Source organism: Oncorhynchus mykiss, chromosome 7 (genome assembly GCF_013265735.2).
Source record: "Oncorhynchus mykiss isolate Arlee chromosome 7, USDA_OmykA_1.1, whole genome shotgun sequence".
NCBI lineage: Eukaryota > Metazoa > Chordata > Actinopteri > Salmoniformes > Salmonidae > Oncorhynchus > Oncorhynchus mykiss.
The window spans coordinates 42,043,648-42,063,466 of NC_048571.1; the positions used below are offsets into that span (position 1 = coordinate 42,043,648).

The 19,819-nt window shown below is 43.1% G+C and overlaps 2 protein-coding genes across 3 annotated transcripts in view; both read left to right on the plus strand.

The window, feature by feature from the left end:
* The window catches only part of LOC110527782 (sodium-coupled neutral amino acid transporter 3), a 58,125-nt gene extending 42,725 nt beyond the window's left edge, over positions 1 to 15,400 (plus strand). For both annotated transcript variants that reach the window (XM_021609287.2, XM_021609288.2), the window contains 9 exons: positions 4,380 to 4,462; positions 6,485 to 6,543; positions 9,509 to 9,691; positions 9,983 to 10,062; positions 10,367 to 10,467; positions 11,629 to 11,753; positions 12,116 to 12,260; positions 12,333 to 12,436; positions 12,638 to 15,400. In XM_021609287.2, coding sequence (XP_021464962.2) covers positions 4,380 to 4,462; positions 6,485 to 6,543; positions 9,509 to 9,691; positions 9,983 to 10,062; positions 10,367 to 10,467; positions 11,629 to 11,753; positions 12,116 to 12,260; positions 12,333 to 12,436; positions 12,638 to 12,742 — 985 coding nt within the window. In that variant the 3' untranslated portion in view covers positions 12,743 to 15,400. The remainder of the gene's footprint in view (positions 1 to 4,379; positions 4,463 to 6,484; positions 6,544 to 9,508; positions 9,692 to 9,982; positions 10,063 to 10,366; positions 10,468 to 11,628; positions 11,754 to 12,115; positions 12,261 to 12,332; positions 12,437 to 12,637) is intronic.
* A 1,280-nt stretch (positions 15,401 to 16,680) lies between these two features.
* LOC110527783 (guanine nucleotide-binding protein G(i) subunit alpha-2) overlaps positions 16,681 to 19,819 on the plus strand; it is a 165,345-nt gene continuing 162,206 nt past the window's right edge. The window contains exon 1 of the mRNA XM_021609289.2: positions 16,681 to 17,654. Within this exon, the coding sequence (XP_021464964.1) occupies positions 17,537 to 17,654 (118 nt within the window). The 5' untranslated portion in view covers positions 16,681 to 17,536. The remainder of the gene's footprint in view (positions 17,655 to 19,819) is intronic.

Genomic DNA, 19,819 nt, shown 5'->3' on the forward strand with positions numbered 1-19,819 from the left:
CTAACCCCTAAGCCTAAAATAGCCTTTTTCCTTTTGGGGACCGGTGAAATGTTCCCACTTGTCCGAATTTTCCTTGTTTTACTATCCTTGTGAGGACCCCTCAGAACCTGGTTCCTCTCTAGGTTTCTTCCTAGCCACTGTGCCACCTAGCCACTGTGCTTCTGCCTCTGCATTGCTTGCTCTTTGGGGTTCTAGGCTGGGTATCTGTAAAACACTTAGTGACAACGGCTGGCTTTAAAAAATACAAGCACAACACAGCTAATAGGAGTTTCAGGAGTTGAATGGGTAGAGGGCTACATGTTAAGGAAGAGCAGTACACTCGGTAATTGGCAGCTGGATAGAACAGGAGAGGGTTTGAATACAGGGAATAGAATGCTGTATGTAGAAGATGAATATCATTGTTGAACGCTATTGGTGAAATGAGGTGTTGTGAATCTGAAACACTCAGAGTGAGACAGAGAGGGAGATGGACAGGTGGATCACACATGGGACTGACTTAGGGTCCAGGACCCCCTAGACCCTGATCTGTAACGAAATCATCTGGACTCACTCCGTCACGGGCTGTGCTTCCTGCTTTCTAGGGACTCTCTAAAGTCCCCTCCAACCCTCCTCCCCACCCACACACACACCCACGCATAGACAAAGGACAGTGCATTAAGCCCACTGTAGGCCGTGGACCAGACAGCCCTGTCTGTTTTGTGGTCTTGCTCGCAGAGAGGGTTAAGAAGAACAGCTGTAGCAGCTTAACCAGGAGCCTATATGTCTGAAAGAGCCTCTCATACCCAGGTTGTAGGATACAAGGGCTCAAAGACCCTCTCGCTGGAAAGCGTGTCAGACTGTGATTGTATTTTGGTGTACCACTTAGCCGCCCTGCCACTGATTTCACCGTGCTGCTAATGTAACTACAGGAGCTTGTTCGCAGCAAAGTGGCAGCAGCAGGACATAGCCAATCAGGCCTGAGGTGTTTCACATAGACCAATTAAAAGACAATTCGATTTCAGGAATGGTTGTCTCAGACTGAGCCCAGGGTAAACAGCAAGTGGCACTCAACCTGTCCCAAGCCACCATGTGATCCGACCATGGGGTAAACCCTGTAGCCAACATTCTCAACACTGAGCATGCGACATGTAGCACATCTCAATGCCTGGTGACGTGCACAAATGCATGAAGTGCACATGTGAACACATGCAGACCGTTATAGGTACAGTATGTACTGTTTATGGCTATTTAGGACCCTCGAATCCAATTACATTTTTTTATGAGAGGCAAATCACAGTTTTGATGGGAGGACGTGTGTTTCCCATATACTGTATTGGAGATATATGTAGAGGGGCCTGGCCAGTGTTTGGCTGAAGGGAGGGAAAGGGATGGAGGGGGAGTCAGGCTAAGAATAGTATCTCCCAGCCCAGACCTGCTCCTCACACGTACTGGAGCACTGCTCAGGCCAAGGCCCTGTGGAAGGAAAGTATGTTTGGGTCAGGGGAGGGGGGTGGGTGTGTGGGACTGGGGGGGTTGAAGTGAAGTGTGTTTGGGTTGGAGGGGTAGTTAGTACTTGAGGGTATTTTGGTTGGGGGGGGGGGGGGGGGGGGGGGTTACTAGAGGGACACAGATATGAGGAGAGAGATAGCTGCCAAAAAGCAAGCGGGATGGCGTGGGAACAGGGCGATTCTCACTTATTGAGAAGTTCAACCTCAGTGCTGTTTAGGTCCCTATATGCCACCCTTATTGGAACTGTAAACATAACTGTCAACATAAATCAGTAGCCGTACATAAGAGAGTGGCTTAGACCCGCGTGCCAGATGAAAAGAGCAACGTCTCGCAGCAACAACGGTTAGAAATGGACATATTTCCCCAATAAGCACTACAGGCGTTCTACTGTAAATCAAGGCTGTTTCTATGGCCCTCACAGAACAGGACAGAGCAGACTGTTATTCTGACTGGCAGCGACTCAGTCGACCAGTCAGCACATGCCGTCATCAGATGAATGATAATGGAAAGTAAAGGAATCAACGTTATTTTAAATGAATAGATTTGGTTTACAGTTTCATTATTTTGACCTCCCCACAGTGCATTGGAAAAGGAAGTGTAAACTCTAACATAGTCTATTTGCTTGAAAGATATCTTGGCAGCATAGATAAAATGTTTCAGTTTTGAAGCTCATTTCCAGCAATTCTACACAGTTTGGCATGGAGCTAAGAGACAATTTTGCAGTTGGTTAATGTGGGCATGTGCCTTGAATGCCCAATTTCTCCCTGACTAGTTTTGATTTGATTGATAGTTGTCAAAGATGGTATTGTTTAAATATACAGTATATTAGTTCAAAATCTTTTGTATGCTTTCAATCTGATTTTGGTCGTTGACACTGAAATTGTTTTTCTATTCCGAAAATGACCACTAAGATGGCCCGCAGAACAATTTTCTATACAGAAAAAACCCTGTAATTAGCCCTATTTATCTACTTCCCCAGAGTCGGATGAACAGGAACAGCTAGCATGCTAACTGTTCAAGTAGACCAGGGATCATCAACTAGATTCAGCCACGCACCGTTTTGTTTCCTGAAGTCAGGGGGCCGGAACATAATTGCAAATAATTTGTAGACTGCAAATTGACGGCAAAAAGACCAAACAAATCCAATTTTATTGGTTGCGGACACATATTTAGTAGATGTTGTTGCAGATGTTGCAAAAAACTTGTTCCTAGCTCCAACAGTGTAGTAATATCTAACAATACACACATCTAAAAAGTAAAAGAATGCAATTAAGGAATATAGAAATATTAGGACGAGTATAAATATATATTCTATCCATGTACTGTCCATACATTGCATTCAGAAAGTATTCAGACCCCGTGACTTTACAGCTTTACACACAATATCCCATAATGACAAAGTATAAACAGGTTGTGGAATATTTTCCACAAATAAATGTACTATAAAACTGAATACATAAGGATTCAGACCATTTTCTCAGTACTTTGTTGAAGCACCTTTGGCAGCGATCACAGCCTTGAGTCTTCTTGGGTATGACACTACAAGCTTGGCACACCTGTATTTGGGGAGATCAGGTCTCTCTCTTTTAAAAAAAAAATACATTTGCAAAAAATTCTAAAACTGTTTTCGCTTTGCCATTATGGGATATTGTATGTAGATTGAGGGATAATATAAATGTAATCAATTTTAGAATATGTCTGTAATGTAACAAAATGTGGAAAAGTCAAGGGGTCTGAGTACTTTCCTTCTGTATATATATATAATGCCTTCGGAAAGAATTCAGACCCCAGTCTTATTCTAAAATTGATTATCCCAGATGTGATAGGGTAGTGTGCAGTGCGATGGCAGTTGCGTCATCCGTGGATCTATTGGGGCGGTTTGCAAATTGCAGTAGGACTAAGGTGTCGGGTAAGGTGGAGGTGATATGATCCTTAACTAGCCTTTCAAAGCATTTCATGATGACAGAAGTGAGTGTTACGGGACGATAGTAATTTAGTACAGTTACCTTCGCTTTCTTGGGTACAGGAATAATGGTGGCGATCTTGAAGCAAGTTGGGACAACATGTTGGGATAGGGAGAGATTTAGCAGCATTGTGAGGGTTAACATGCTTAAATGTCTTACTCACATCGGCCACGGAGAATGAGAGCTCACAGTCCACGGGAGCTGTGGTGGCCCAGGTCAGCGGCACTGTGTTTCCCTAGGAAGCAAGCAAAGAAGTTGTTTAGCTTGTCCGGGAGCAAGACGTCGGTGTCCGCGACATGGCTGGTTTTCACTTTATAATCCGTGATTGTCTGGAGTCGTGTCCGAGCCATTGAATATGTCTCTGTACTAACGTTTTGCGGTGGTATCCACTTTCAGTTTTGTGCGAATGCTGCCATCTACGCATGTTTTTTTTGGTTTGTATAGGTTTTAATGACTAAAACATAGTAACTTCAAACCTTGCTTACATTTGTATATGATCACATATCTCTCTATGCGTGGGAATACTTTGGAACAGATTTCCAAAATTAAACTCACTTGGAGCTGATTTGCTGGTGTTTTTAGTCTTATGTCCCACAACAACAAAATAAAAAGAGAACTGGGGTGCAAATAAAATCAACTGTGGGCCGCCAGTTGGGGGACCCTGCTGTAAACTGTCATTACGCTAATGCTAGCTATCATTGGCTCGTGAAACTACCTCAAACTTCCTTCATACTGGACCTGGAGACATAAAAACAGTATCCAGAGTGGTATTTTGTTGCAGCTAGCGATATTATTAATTAAAAATATATTCCTACCCCCCCCTACCCTGGGGTCCACAAATGTATTTGTGGACCCCAGTTTGAAAATCCCTGCTGTAAGTAACCTCTCTCCTCTGTCTTATTTTCACTCTCTCTGCTCTCTCACTAGTTTGTGGTACTTGAATGGGAACTACTTGGTGGTCATGGTCTCTATTGGCGTTATCCTACCATTGGCCCTAATGAAGCAGCTCGGTAAGTTGCACCTCTTCTCCTCTCCTCTAACCTCTTTGTTTTCCCTCAAAATAACATCAACCTTGTATGTGTGACCAACCAGGTGTAAACACTGGTTTGTTACAACTCAATACTGTTTGACTTAACAGAGCTAAAGCCAAGCCATTATGCTCTGGGAGCTAAGGTATTAAGGTCTCTGGCAAGGTTACTAATCACTGAACCACCACTACAAAAGTACACACACGGCTGTCCAAAGGTTCATTAGAGTTACCAGCCTCAGAAATTGCAGCCCAAATACATGCTTCACAGAGTTCAAGTAGCAGACATCTCAACATCAACTGTTCAGAGGACACTGTGTGAATCAGGCCTTCATGGTCGAATTCCAGCAAAGAAGCCACTACTAAAGGACACTAATAAGAAGAAGAGACTTTGTCGGTGACACCGTCTGTGATTTATTTACAAATCAAGGCACACTTAACCAGCATGGCTACCACAGAATTTTGCAGCGATACGCCATCTCATCTGGTTTGCGCTTAGTGGGACTATAATTTGTTTTTCAACAGGACAATGACCCAACACACCTCCAGGCTGTGTAAAGGCTATTTGACCAAGAAGGAGAGTGATGAGTGCTTCATCAGATGACCTGGCCTCCACAATCACCCGACCTCAACCCAATTGAGATGGTTTGGGATGAGTTGGACCGCAGAGTGAAGGAAAAGCAGCCAACAAGTGCTCAGCATATGTGGGAAATCCCTCAAGACTGTTGGAAAAGCATTCCAGGTGAAGTCAGTTGAGAGAATGCCAAGAGTGTGCAAAGCTGTCATTAAAGCAAATGGTGGCTACTTTGAAGAATCTCAAATATAAAATATATTTTGATTTGTTGAACACTTTTTTTGTTGTTGGTTACTACATGATTCCAGATGTGTTATTTCATAGTTTGATGTCTTCACTACTATTCTACAATGTAGAAAATATTTGAAATAAATAAAAACCTTTGAGGTGTGTCAACTTTTAACTTGTACTGTATTTATGTACACTACCATTCAAAAGTTTGGGGTCACATAGAAATGTCCTTGTTTTATAAAAGAAAAGCAAAAAATGTTTTTGTCCATTAAAATACCAAATTGTTCAGAAATACAGTGTAGACATTGTTAATGTTGTAAATGACTATTGTACGCCTACACCTTCCAGCTACAGAGGCCCATTATCAGCAACCATCACTCCTGTGTTCCAATGGCACGTTGTGTTAGCTAAATGATAAACTTGGATTAGCTAACACAACGTGCCATTGGAACACATGAGTGATGGTTGCTGATAATGGGCCTCTGTACGCATACGCCTTCCAGCTACAATAGTCATTTACAACATTAACAATGTCTACACTGTATTTATGAACAATTTTATGTAATTTCAATGGACAAAAATGTGCTTTTCTTTCAAAAACAAGGACATTTCTAAGTGACCCCAAACTTTTGAACGGTAGTGTATGTGATTTAAATTATGAGATGGAGGAATAGAGGGGTGTGATAAGGTTCCCATTGACATGTGGAGGTCCTGACAACATTGACAACACTCATGGGTCGTGTAACACAGCAGCCTATCAGACCCTCACACCGCTCCCTCTCTCCTGTCCTGGTATTGGTGCTGCCAAATTAGCTTCATGCCTCCATGGAGCTCAGAAACATGGAGTAGACAAGCAAAAGACAACACTAACACATAAGACCATGCATCACACACACATTGCATGCACTGACAATTATGGTGGCTCCATGCACCTGCGGCACACTGATTTATTTTCAAGAAATTAAGCGCATCAATCCCCTCCTTTCAGTCTACACTGGTATTCATGTCCATGTTAAAGACATGTAATCGGAGGTGGCCTTTCTCCAATTCTAGTGTGATCACCCAACTCCATATAACACTGTAGAAAACCTCCCTGTAAATTGCAACTCCAGGAGTCAGATGTGGGTTGAACGGCAATGAACTCACAATTCTACTCCATTGTTTCTAATATAACATTTGTCATTGTTTTGTGCTCTACAGGCTACCTGGGCTACACCAGTGGTTTCTCCCTTAGCTGCATGGTCTTCTTCCTCAGTGCGGTACGTTTGCGTCTTCTCCATCCTATCTCTCTCTCCATTCGTTAAGTTCATCTTGTTAAGTGTCATTTTTTTATGCCATGTGCACAAGTCCAGTGATATGCCTTTCTCAAAACGCAACAGTACAATAATCAATGGCAACCTATTACTAGAAAAAGGCACACGAGAACTAAGAGCAAGAAATATGAAATACACAAAGTATGCATACTAAACTCAGCAAAAAAAAGAAACGTCCTCTCACTGTCAACTGCGTTTATTTTCTGCAAACTTAACATGTGTAAATATTTGTATAAACATAACAAGATTCAACAACTGAGACATAAACTGAACAAGTTCCACAGACATGTGACTAACAGAAATGGAATAATGTGTCCCTGGACAAGGGGGGGGGGTTCAAAATCAAAAGTAAGTCAGTATCTGGTGTGGCCACCAGCTGCATTAAGTACTGGAGTGCATCTCCTCATGGACTGCACCAGATTTGCCAGTTCTTGCTGTGAGATGCTACCCCACTCTTCCACCAAGGCATGTGCAAGTTCCCAGACATTTCTTGGGGGAATGGCCCTAGCCCTCACCCTCTGATCCAACAGGTCCCAGACGTGCTCAATGGGATTGAGATCTGGGCTCTTTGCTGGCCATGGCAGAACACTGACATTCCTGTCTTGCAGGAAATCATGCACAGAACAGCCAGTATGGCTGGTGGCATTGTCATGCTGGAGGGTTATGTCAGGATGAGCCTCAGGAAGGGTAACACATGAGGGAGGAGGATGTCTTCCCTGTAACGCACAGCGTTGAGATTGCCTGCAATGACAACAAGCTCAGTCCGTTAAGGCTGTGACACTGCCCCAGACCATGACGGACCCTACACCTCCAATTCGATCCCGCTTCAGAGTACATGCCTTGGTTTGACGCTCATTCATTCAATAAACCCGAATCCGACCATCACCCCTGGTGGGACAAACCCGTGGCACTTTTTGCCAGTCCTGTCTGGTCCAGCGACGGTGGGTTTGTGCCCATAGGCGACACTGTTGACACTGTTGCCGGTGATGTCTGGTGAGGACCTGCCTTACAACAGGCCTACAAGCCCTCAGTCCAGCCTCTCTCAGCCTATTGCGGACTGTCTGAGCACTGATTGAGGAATTGTGCGTTCCTGGTTTAACTCGGGCAGTTGTTGCCATCCTGTACCTGTCCCGCAGGTGTGATGTTCGGATGTACCGATCCTGTGCAGGTGTTGTTACACGTGATCTGCCACTGCGAGGATGATCAGCTGTCTGTCCTGTCTCCCTGTTTCGCTGTCTAAGGCGTCTCACATTACAGACATTGCAATGTATTGCCCTGGACACATCTGCAGTCCTCATGTCTAATTGCAGCATGCCTAAGGCACGTTCACGCTGATGAGAAGAGACCCCGGGCATGTTTCTTTTGGTGTTTTTCAGAGTCAGTAGAAAGGCCTCTTTAATGTCCTGAGTTTTCATAACTGTGACTTTAATGGCCTACCGTCTGTAAGCTGTCACGAACCGGCTCGAAGTCCGTAACAAAAAGGGAGACAACGTGGCGATTAGGAACAACAAAAAATATATTTGTTAACTGAAGTAACGTAAATACAATTAACAATGGTGTGTGTTGTCAGTAGTGTAAGTGAGTGGTTGCATGCTTTAATGTGATAATACGAATGATCTTTGAAAGACAGGGTCCCGAAAAGGGGTGTTTCTTTTTTTGCTGCGTTTATTTACAGGAACTATTTAAAAAGTCAGTTCACATCATCTGTGGATGAAGGTTTATGTGATTTGTCACTCAGATCTCCTTACCGGTTCCACTCTCTCCCTGTATCTATTTTCATAGGTGTTTCATATATGAATGGGAATGTTTTGTGTTGATGGCAGTAAACACATCAAAGGGAAAGAGCTCAACCAAAGTCCTTAGAGACTGACTCACTCTAATCTACTGTGAAATGGCTTTTCAACCAAAGTCCTTAGAGACTGACTCACTCTAATCTACTGTGAAATGGCTTTTCAACCAAAGTCCTTAGAGACTGACTCACTCTAATCTACTGTGAAATGGCTTTTCAACCAAAGTCCTTAGAGACTGACTCACTCTAATCTACTGTGAAATGGCTTTTCAACCAAAGTCCTTAGAGACTGACTCACTCTAATCTACTGTGAAATGGCTTTTCAACCAAAGTCCTTAGAGACTGACTCACTCTAATCTACTGTGAAATGGCTTTTCAACCAAAGTCCTTAGAGACTGACTCACTCTAATCTACTGTGAAATGGCTTTTCAACCAAAGTCCTTAGAGACTGACTCACTCTAATCTACTGTGAAATGGCTTTTCAACCAAAGTCCTTAGAGACTGACTCACTCTAATCTACTGTGAAATGGCTTTTCAACCAAAGTCCTTAGAGACTGACTCACTCTAATCTACTGTGAAATGGCTTTTCAACCAAAGTCCTTAGAGACTGACTCACTCTAATCTACTGTGAAATGGCTTTTCAACCAAAGTCCTTAGAGACTGACTCACTCTAATCTACTGTGAAATGGCTTTTCAACCAAAGTCCTTAGAGACTGACTCACTCTAATCTACTGTGAAATGGCTTTTCAACCAAAGTCCTTAGAGACTGACTCACTCTAATCTACTGTGAAATGGCTTTTCAACCAAAGTCCTTAGAGACTGACTCACTTTAATCTACTGTGAAATGGCTTTTCAACCAAAGTCCTTAGAGACTGACTCACTCTAATCTACTGTGAAATGGCTTTTCTGGGCTCCGTGATACTCCCTCTCCTTCCCTCCTCATCTCTCCTTCCCTCCTTCTTTCCCATCTTTCTCGTCCCAGTCCTCCTGTTTCTTCATATGACACTGATCTCTGAGACCTGTTGCTGCATTGCTTAACGTGTATCCTACCTCTCTCTCGTTCTCCCTCTCTCTCATCATCCTCCTCCTCTCTCTCCTTCCTCTTCCTCGCTCTCCCTGCAGGTGATCTATAAGAAGTTTCAGATCCCCTGTCCCTTCGAGGAGTTCTCAGCAGCCAATCACACAGTGTCTCACCTCAACATTCACCTAAACATCACTGACAACCATGCTACCCATGATAATGGTCTGGTACATGAGATGGATGACTCCCACTGCGGTGCCCGTATGTTCACCATGAACTCTCAGGTACAGCACACCAGACTCGAGGCCCAATGTTTCACCATTACCCTCGTTCACTTTGTCTGTGTCCCAAATGGCACCCCATTCCCTGTGTTGTAAAGTACTTTTGACCATAGCTGGTCAAAAGTAGTGCACTACATAGGGAATAGGGTACTACTTTAAACGCGGCCTTTGCTCACCTATGTACTGCAAAGGTGCAGGCCATGTAAGTCTAGTAGATGAGTCAATGAGCGGCCCCTCTGAGGTAGGTCAGTGGTCTATGGTAACACTGGGCGTTTGCGTGCATTTCCTTTACAGACCGCGTACACCATCCCCATCCTGGCCTTTGCCTTTGTGTGTCATCCTGAGGTTCTGCCTATCTACACTGAGCTCCGCAAGTGAGTATGCCTGCCCTTTCCTGCCCTGCGCTGTCTTTCTCCACACAGTTCCTCCCTAGTGTCAGCACGAAACCTCTGCTCATAGGCTCCCGAGTGTGTCACAGGAGGCTGCTGAGGGGAGGACGGCTCGTAATAACGGGTGGAGCGAATGGAATGGCATGACACGTGTGTATAGTATATGCGGCCCCATGTGGGATTCAAACCCGTCAAGACCTTGTTGCGAGCACCAACTGAGCCGTTGGATTGTCAGTGCTGGCTGTGACGTTAACCTGTGTGTGTGTGTGTGTGTGTGTGTGTTATCCAGCCCTACTCAGAGGAGGATGCAGCACGTCTCCAACCTCTCGATCCTGGTGATGTACACCATGTACTTCCTGGCTGCTCTCTTCGGCTACCTGACCTTTTACGGTGAGCACTTTCACTTCACCACCCCATGCCCTTTCCTCTGCCTGAAATATACCGTACTCATAATTAGGTGTGCTGTAGCCTCGGAGGCCCAGGCTTCTCACGTTACGTTCGAAAGCCCGGGGAGGTTCTCCTCAGAAGGTAGTCTAACGTGGGTTGAATATCTAGATGGAAACCTATCAAGTATTTTGAATGGGTGGAGTTGCAAAGCGACAGTGTTTCGAAACTAAAATCTGACTTGCAACAAGCTAGCATGCATAAGATACAAAACGAATGCCGCACTGTGTATTGAACAGAAACATTATATCCTTTCGGGATACTCCCCTGTGCCCTCATGAACATATTGAATGTTATTGAACAGTTGCAATGTCAGTTTTGTTGAATGGAAATTACAATAGTATATTATTATAATTATTTAATGTAATTTTTTAAAATTTTTACCCCTTTTTCTCCCCAATTTCGTGGTATCCAATTGTTGTAGTAGCTACTATCTTGTCTCATCGCTACAACTCCTGTACGGGCTCGGGAGAGATGAAGGTTGAATGTCATGCGTCCGCCGATACACAACCCAACCAGCCGCACTGCTTCTTAACACAGCGCGCATCCAACCCGGAAGCCAGCCGCACCAATGTGTCAGAGGCTACACCGTGCACCTGGCAACCTTGGCTAGCGCGCACTGCACCCGGCCGCCACAGGAGTCGCTGGTGCGTGATGAGACAAGGACATCATTACCGACTAAGCCCTCCCTAACCCGGATGACGCTAGACCAATTGTGCGTCGCCCCACGGACCTCCCGGTCGCGGCCGGTTACGACAGAGCCTGGGCGCAAACCCAGGGACTCTGATGGCACAGCTGGCGCTGCAGTACAGCGCCCTTAACCACTGCGCCACCCGGGAGGCCCTAGTATATTATTATTACCCAAACACTTGTTTGCAGACAGTTGCCTCAGTCTATTGGAAGTAGGAGCATAACTCTCCCTTGTGGTCATTATGTAGTACTGCACACTACACTACTATTATGTTATACCTTGTGACAGGTTGGATTATGCGTTTCAATGAGGAACGGCAGACATCAATGTCTCAGTCAACACAAGTACTGCTTAGTCTGGGGCTTTAGTGTATAGTACTGCACCTCTTGACGTTCCCCCTGATGTTACCTTTACAGGTAAGACTGAGACAGAGCTGCTGCACACATACAGCAGGATCGACCCTTATGACACGCTGATCCTGTGCGTGCGATTGGCTGTCCTCACCGCTGTCACACTGACCGTCCCCATTGTGCTCTTCCCAGTAAGTTACACCCCCCCTCCCCCCTCCATTATATACTCTTCCCTCCTCTAAAAGACAGAGAACTGATATTGTATACTAGCCGTTGGGGTGGGATTGGCGTGGGGTCTGCCGGGGGGGGGGGGGGGGTTATTGGGTGGCTTTTGACCAATCATTTGGATTCCTCATGTCTTAATCTGAAATTATGGGTGTCGTGGCTTGTTGAATTGAGATGCTCATTTGAAGTGGAATGACCCCTGTTGTTTCTGAGAGCAGCTCACAGATTCCTTTAATTTAGTGCCTTTCCCCCTCCTTATCGCTCCCACCCTCCCTCCTCTCTCTGCCCCTCTCCATCTCTCTCTCTCACTCTCTATCTATCCCCTCAGGTGCGGAGGGCTCTGAATCAGATGTTCTTCGCCAGTAAGTCGTTTAACTGGCTTCGTCACGTGGCCATTGCCGTCACTCTACTCTCCTTCATCAACATGTTGGTCATCTTCGCCCCCAACATCCTGGGAATCTTCGGCGTTATCGGTTAGTTGCACAGATTAAACCTAGAAGTGTAAACTGTAGCCCTGTTCTTCACCCATCCTCTTCCTCCTCCAGGTGCCACATCTGCCCCGTGTCTGATCTTCATCTTCCCTGCTATCTTCTACATCCGCATTGTGCCTAAGGAGCAGGAACCCATGCACTCCATCCCCAAGATACTGGTGAGCACATATCTCATCCTCTCCCCCGTTTCACCCTAGCCATACGCTATATCACCATATCGTGATGGCATCTTTCCAAGCCTCTCCACGATAATTGTAATATGATCTTTAGGATTAGTATTGTGTCCTTATGGCTACTGTAAGGTTATGGTTACCCCATTAAAATACATTCTAATGATGGTGTTTCCTCTGTCCTCCCAGGCCGCCTGTTTCGCTGGTCTGGGGGTCGCCTTCATGATCATGAGTTTGAGCTTCATCATCATTGATTGGACAACGGGGAGCAGCAACTCTGGCGGTGGCCACTAGAGGCTGCCCTCTGCACTGAGCAGGCCGGGGTCGGCAAGGGGCTGGCAGGGGCTTTGAGGGGATGCCTAGGAGTGTGTGTGTGTTTTTTAGAACTGTTTCATGTAATTGATGCACTATCCCCTCTGTGGTAGAGCAAAGGTTAGAGGTTAAGGGACAAAGATGATTGGGGTAGGGAGGGGAAGACAGAATCAACTTGCTGGGCAAAACCATACTGAGCATTTCAGTCTTCTTGAGACTAAAGACTCCGAAAAAACAGTCTGTACTACAGTAATGCAGTATGTAGACCTGCACAGAGGAGGGCTTTTTTGGTATTTTTTTAAATCATTATCATGTGTATTATTTATGAGTGGGATAGTGCATCCTAGTCAATCCATAATGGAAAATCCTGAAGAAACTCATGATGGCTTCCCTTCCTTTCCCCCCTCCCTCCCTTCATCCATCCTCCCATCCTTATTTATCTATTTTCCATCTGCCTGTTTCTTTCCCTCCGACGCCTTAATTCATGTCAACTGCAGCTAGTACTGTACAGAAGAAGCACAGATGGAGATATGGTTGAATCGCTATGTAAAGGAAGGAAAGGAAAGCACATGTTCTATACATTACATGTCATTTGGCATCTTTGTATGAGAAAATCTGACATTTTGTCAATAGAAGAAATAGCTACATCTATAGATTAGGTGAGTGCTGTAAAACAAAGAGTCTGTGGCTGTCTTTGTATCCTGTCTATCACTTTGTGCCAGTAGCACTCAACTTAACCATCAAAGGGTAGTAGGCGTTTCCTAATATTCTATTGGCACGAGCACACAAAGATACAGTATATGTTTTCTCACAAGAGTGCATTTAGCCTGAGCTGTTTTATGTGCCAAAGCTAAGGTTGAATGTGGTTTGTGGTTGTTGGGCTTAGTCCCATGATGCATTATGGTGTTTAACTCTTGCTGCATCCCTGGTACATACAGTACACTCAGATAATGGAGGCGTGGCGTTCAACCAACCACACACATAGCCTTTTCGTTGAAACAGTAATGTATATTTATTTAACTAGCTATATCCATGTTTTTTTTAAATTTCACAAGTGAGCTAATGGACCTCAGAACAAAGTATTTAACTATATGATCAGGTATCTTGATAGACCTTATAGATGGTATGCGCAGTCTATATTCGATGATTTTGCATATTGGAGGGTTTTGATGACAGTTGAATGTGTAGGAGGTGAGCTATAGGGCACTGAGCTGATTAAGAAGAAAAAACATATAGAGCCTTTTACATTCATGTTAGTTAGATGATCAACTGACATCCTAGATACAGAATTGACTGATTTTTATGATCAATTGTGTTTTAAATTAAGATCAACAACTTAAACTAGCCTTTTTAACACTAATAGCACATATTTCACTCATACTTATATTTCTACAATTCATTTGTAAACCCTCGTTTAAATTCAGTACAGTTCAGGTGAACCCTTTCAGTTACTACGAATGGTTAAGCTTACTGTTTTTGGCATGACAAAATATGTAGGAAACGTGTTTTAGTTATGTGTTAGTTGTGACATACGGTCCGTCCATGTTGTTGAACTACTCTATATTGTATTTTAATATCTCTTTTCCACTTGTTTTGTGATTGATCTTGTGGTTGGAAGTTTTAGTGAAGGAAAGCTGATGTGTCACCTGTCCAGTCTGTCTGGTGATTGGCTGATTTAATTCATTAATTTACCGTAACTACTGTGATATTCAATCCATAATACGTTGATGTTTGGGCTCTATTTCCAAAACGTATCTGGTCTCTAACAGTGAGCTCTTGTGATCAAGTACAGTTTGACAATTAAGTGAATTGTGATTGTTAGATTTAGTTTGATTCGATAGCCCAATGCCCCTTCTTAAGGCTTCTCAATTGTGTAGTGCAACATTCAACACTGTGACGTCGTATCTCTCAAAAAACATAAATAGCATTGTAATAACATTGTTACCAATATATCCTGGCAAGTCCTACGTAATGTATGTAAGACGATTGTTCCTTTCTTATTTTATTCTAAAACACTGTAGCCGGTGTTGCTTTCTCTTGTGTACATTAATTGATTTGTAATTTGTAATCAATAGAATGTTATTGAGCTGTTTCTTTTACTCATCAACGGCTAAAAGGTTATTGCATGTATCTGACTCAACCCTATATTTCTCCTGGTCTTGCTGAGGCAGTGGTTGTGGTAAAAATGAATGCCTGGTCAAGACCAGTCAAGGAGGCAACAGTTTGCCATAGACTGGGATTAGGCCTCTTCTGTCTGGGATTGTGTCTACATATCTAGCTACTACCTAACTGTTTCTCTCTGAGAGGCCTTGCTCTTCAACTTTAGAGCTTTGCTACCCCTATTATAATGTCAGAGGCGACATTCTCAACATTTTGCCTCTTTCTCTTATACCCAAACTATGCCAGCCAGTTAACCTGTTGTTGTAGCTCTTGTTTTACCTTTGCAATTTATTTCTAAGGAAATTAAAGGACTGAGTGAATAACAAGTTATATATGAATTTTGGGCTTATAAAGCGGCTTATATAAATAATGTATATAAATGTAAACCCTTTATATTCTTGATGCATATCTAGCTTGTATAGTGTAAATAGCTGGGACAGTTTTAGTCTGACAATTAAAAAACAATTGTAGAAGTTTTTACACCTGTGTCACTTATGTCCTTTGTTTGTTTGCCCCCCGTCTACTATAGCTACTCTTAAGTGTTCCTGCTCCATGATCCATGGACCTGTACAGGTTAGGCAAGGACAGGGGCATAATAATCTAGCGGAAGTTCAGCATTGCCTTGACCAGCATGGCAGACCAGAGGAACTACTGCACAGCTGAACTTGGCCTAGATCATTACTGATAATCCTTGCTTAACCTGTACAGGTAATATCAACTCAAATGTTTATGGGACAACTAGGGGGCATTTTCTGGGCAGATTCCAGTTAGGTCCGATTTTCCCTTCATGTCAAGAGAATTGTTACTAATTTCCAACACTTGAGGGCACTACAAACCACTCCATAATGTAGTCTTGTGCACTGTGCTATGAGAATGTGTCTTCTCGGATGCTTCAGTAGAGCAAGTACAGAAAATAACATGCTCCCTTTTGAGTGCCATGTTCAGTGTAAATCTAATACATTTTCAACTCCTGCTACTATTCTCAGATGAATGGGCAATTGAAGCTCCTTGGGAGGTCATATGCTGTATTTTCGGCTCAAATAAACCCCCTAACACCATCCAAACATTTCAGACACTGTAGTCATTCATATGAAACATAAATCTTCTTTAATCACTATTAAAAACGACACAATTTTGGAGAGGACAAACTGTTCCCTGTAGGCCCACATGAAACAGACTAAAATCAGCTTGAGGGTCCCTTCAACAGAGCATTTCTTAGCTGATGGCAGTATGAAAGGGTGTTATCTTGTTAAGTAGTTAGTGATGTTATAAAATGCATGTTCATGAATAGGCTTTTGAATATGAAATCATATGTGAATAGTTTGGATACCAAAAAAAAACAAGAAGAATACATCCATCAGTTTAAAATGTTGTTTGTGTTATTACACGTATCTTATAACACTGTCAAAATCCATCAATGTACCCATTAGCCTATATATTAGCCTGCACTGTATTACACTCTATAACGCCTATGTAACTAGCCTACAATACAATTGTAGGCCACTTAATGTAAAGTGAGATGTCTATTTTTAGTGCAGTCTATAGCTAGTGCACACGTTTTATTGTCATCACATCCCATGTTCATTTACATATATGCACACATTTCTTAGTTATCTGGAGAGAGAAAAATCTGGATTCCTAGATAACCAGGCCTGTTAAACAGTCATTTGGTTAATACATTAGTTAATAGACCAAAAATAATGTGTTCTAAACCTCTCCGACCAAAAACAGCTATTTTTCAGTTCGCCCTTCCCCAGTCAGACCACACCCAGACAGTCCTTGCTAAATTCTTGCTTGATAAATTGCCCCTTCGAAGAAGCTGTTTTGGTTTATTTTCGACAATTTTCAATTAAAACAACCCAGAAATGATTTGATATTGAGATACAAACAGATGCGTTGGACATTTAAATACAGTAGGCCTATTGCATTTCTACAGAAAACTTCACAACGGGTGGTTAGACAATAACAATTGTGAAAGATCTACGACGTCACATATCAACTGGGAGCAGAAAGGGTGCCAACAAATCCCCTTAGAAAGCAGGCGGCTTGTTGGCAGCTGAAGTGCACCAGCAGTTTCTCCAGATTTCCACTGGATAGCTATGTTTACTTGACTGCGCGGGTGAGTCTGGGAGCGCAGTCGCTCGTCCATGTGATTGGATTCCACCTTACCTTCACTTGGTCGGAAGAAACGTAGGAACGAGGAATAATATTGACTGAATCGGTGAGGCTGTCAGAATTGATCATATTGATTATAAACGGTCAACACTACATAACCAATTCGCGTAGCCACTCGAGATTTGACTGCAACTTTCTGCGGCATTCTTTGACCTCCAAGAAGATTGCTCTGCGACGGACAGGATATATTGATGGAACGTTAGTTTACATCACTCAGAATAACGCAGCCGAGGACTGACTTTTTTCTGGACATTTTATGCGTGCCATAAAACTAGACATCCTCTATTTAGTATAGCAAATTCGCACAATCACGTCTCTTGAACGGGCCGACAAGTATTTTGGATAACCGTTTCTCTTGTGTAGGCATATCAAACAGAAGTCAAGACGAAATCGTTCAAGAATCCTTGCGCCGGCCGTCAGTGCGCGCGTGCTTTTGGAAACATGGGTTGTACATTAAGTGCAGAAGACAAAGCTGCTGTGGAGAGATCAAAGATGATTGATAAAAATCTCCGCGAGGATGGAGAGAAGGCAGCAAGGGAGGTAAAACTGCTCTTACTAGGTAAGGGTTGCCGTTTATTCTTAATCCTTTGTTTGTCCGGATGGACGGATAGCCAGTGCGTTCCTTGTTGAGCTCTGTTTCTAGGCTGAGTGCTTCAAACTCTTTATTAGAATTTCCCGCAATTTTGATATGTGGTAGCGTAATGGGTTTAATTGTAATTACACCAAACAAGCATCGCAAATCCATCACCACCTGGTCTCTTGCCACGGGTAGGGTGTTAATCAGCAGCGCGCACATTTTTTTTATTTACGTAAACTGCTGTGTGGTCGACTGTCTTCTGATGCTGAGCTTTCTCTGCCAACGCTGCATAAATAACATAATTCGTGTAGCAGGGAACCAAAAGCAATTATCCTAGTGCAATAGAGCTTTCGATCAAGCAGATATTTCAATCAAGTCCATTCATTCATCAATGTGGTTCTGAATTCTACCATGCCTCTGCTTAGGTAAAAATTAACATGGATGAGTCATCAAGTCAATCAATATTATGTTCAGAACAGCTTTATTACACAACCAGTATGTATGCTGGAGAGTGATTTTGACAGGGATTTGTCAGGAATTTTACAGATTGACAGCAGGGTAGTTGCTAGGATTTTAAGACATTGAGGGCTTAACCCAAAGCCAGTAGGGGCCTCCGGGGGCATCCTCCCCTGGCAAAAAAAAAGGAATTTCAATAGCTAAAGATTAAAAGAGATTGAGAGGTTAAAACATTGAGAGATTCGATATTTTTTCAGGTAACTTGCAAACTTGCACCTTCCCACCTACCACAGCATACACTGCCACTAATAAATTACAGTAGCTATTGTGGGTCTCTCTCTATACTCTGGAGCACATTCAATGCATCTAAAATGTATTGCCAAAAACCTTCATACTACTCAACAACTTAAAACAGACTCTGACCTGTCTTTTAGAGACCAAACTGATTAAAGAATCCCACAGAATGTCCTCACACTCTCCCTCACATACGGACACAAAACACACACCATGCAGTAATTAGAATCCATAGAGCGGCATTAAGTGATACAGTCTACTCTGTGCTCACCCCGCCTCTGTCTCTCTCCATCACTTTCTCTGTGTCGTCTGTTGCTGTCTTTCTTGTCTGCCCTCTTCTGTTGCTGTCTCTTAGTCTTCTATGTTGCTGTATCATTTGTCTAACATCCTCTCTCATCCTGTCCTGGGTGTAAAAATTGCAAACGTATAAAACAAAATTTATAGTAATTTCAGTCTTTTTCACCTCACCTGAAAAATTTGTTGTTAACCTAAAAATGCAGTGACTGCCATGAAGAAATCAAGGTACTCCCGCCTCTCCTGAATCTCAGGTTGCAGTTGCTCTACAATGTCTCCAAGGCCCTACACTACTACTAAATCTCTTCCAAGACACCCTAGTAGCTTAGCGCATAGCGTTTTTCTCATGGTCACAGAATGAGTTCAGAGCTCTCTTCTAATTTGTGTACCTGGTGCTGATCAATGTGTCCTTACTGTTTCTTCTGTGTTGTCTTCCATACAGTCTACAGGAGAAGCAGAAGGCTGCATTTCTAACCAATCAAGTATTCCAATCAATCAAATGTTTCAAAACATTTGTGTTGAAAGGCCTTCTTTTTCAAAGCAAAGTTAAGGGGTTACTGGGGTAGCTTAATGGGAAATATTTCTTTTTTTTACAGCCAAATCTCTATTTCTGATGTAAATGGCATGTTATAGAAAGGTCCAGACACTTCTTTTTCAGATTTCACTTGTTTTTGAGAAACTTACCCCAAACAAAATAGTTTCCCCCCTCATCAATCTACACACAATACCCCACTATGACAAAGCGAAAACATGTTTTTAGAAAGTTTAGCAAATTTATTCAAAATAAAAACAGAAATACCTTATTTAGATAAGTATTCATACCCTTTGCCATGAGACTGGAAATTGAGCTCAGGTGCATCCTGTTTCCATTTATAATCCTTGAGATACTTCTACAACTTGATTGGAGTCCACCTGTGGTACATTCAATTGATTGGACATGGTTTTTTAAAGGCACACACCCGTGGAAAGGCACACACCTGACCTATAAGGTCTCACAATTGACAGTGTATGTCAGAGCAAAAATCAAGCCATGAGGTCGAAGGAATTGTCTATAGAACTCCGAGACAGGATTGTGTAAATGCACAATTCTGGGGAAGGGTACC